At 30.4% G+C, this 977-nt stretch overlaps 1 protein-coding gene across 1 annotated transcript; it reads right to left on the reverse strand.

Moving 5' to 3' along the window:
• Nucleotides 1-126: 126 nt before the first annotated feature.
• LOC105460070 lies at nucleotides 127-950 on the reverse strand (the record flags this gene model as incomplete). The annotated part of the gene is made up of 2 exons (XM_011706517.1): nucleotides 569-950; nucleotides 127-419 (listed from the first exon to the last, which is right to left on the reverse strand). Coding segments are annotated over exons 1-2 (612 nt in total), but the record flags the coding sequence as incomplete, so codon positions are not given.
• Between the last annotated feature and the right edge of the window lie 27 nt (nucleotides 951-977).

Raw genomic sequence — 977 nt, forward strand, 5'->3', positions numbered from 1 at the left:
GCTGTCTGTTCTTACATATATATGTATAAATATCCATATTTTCTAAAACTTTTGATAATAAAATTATTAAAATATATATATATATATATATATATATACATATTTTTTGTAAAAAGTTTACGATACCTTAACTTTGGAATTTGCTGCTGCTCCCTTTATAAACGCTTCATCTACACAAATCTGAACTTGAGTAAGTGGAATGTCTTCAAAATATATTGTAGGGGACATACTCCTAAGGCCAATCTCTAATGCGCTTTGGTACAAATTATTTGGAATCTTCCGTGAATGCCTCAATTTATATTTTAACGTATGTTTGTTATATTGTTCAAAAATAACTGCTACAGTAATAAATCGATCTTGAGCCTGGGCACGTATATAAGCATTTATCATTTCAGTCTCATTAGTAAAACCAATAATATCTATATGGAAACAGAAAAAGTATAATTATATGGTAATTTTTTAGAATAGGAAAACCAGCATCGATTTTGACAAATAATTATATTAGTGTCATTTAAATTATTAAAAAAAACACTACTTTTATTTCTCAATCGCCATAATTCATGCTTACTGTGAGGCAGGAGACTATCAAGACAATTTCTGATAGAATGCATAATCTTGTCTGTATGTGCATTTTTTGGCACATAATACACTTGATGTTCATCATTATCAATTTTCTGCATTAAATCCTGTTGTGTTTGTACAGGATAAAGCGTGCTAACGTTCACCACAACTGGCGATTGAACGTTGAAATCTCTTATAGTTTGCAGTAACGCAATTAATGCAATGGGTACTAAAGCTTGTAAGAAAATTGTCATACGCCAATGCCTTTTGCGTATTATTAAATTTTTGTACATCAGCAAGCCGAAAATTTTCCATCTGCTAGCCATTTTTATTTCAATTTGCGGTAGAAAATACTTTCAACAATTTATGTGTTAATTTCTGTATCGCTTAGCAAGAGATCGGAAGAGCACACGTCT

This window comes from Wasmannia auropunctata, unplaced genomic scaffold (genome assembly GCF_000956235.1).
Source record: "Wasmannia auropunctata unplaced genomic scaffold, wasmannia.A_1.0 LD330108.1, whole genome shotgun sequence".
NCBI classification, from domain to species: domain Eukaryota; kingdom Metazoa; phylum Arthropoda; class Insecta; order Hymenoptera; family Formicidae; genus Wasmannia; species Wasmannia auropunctata.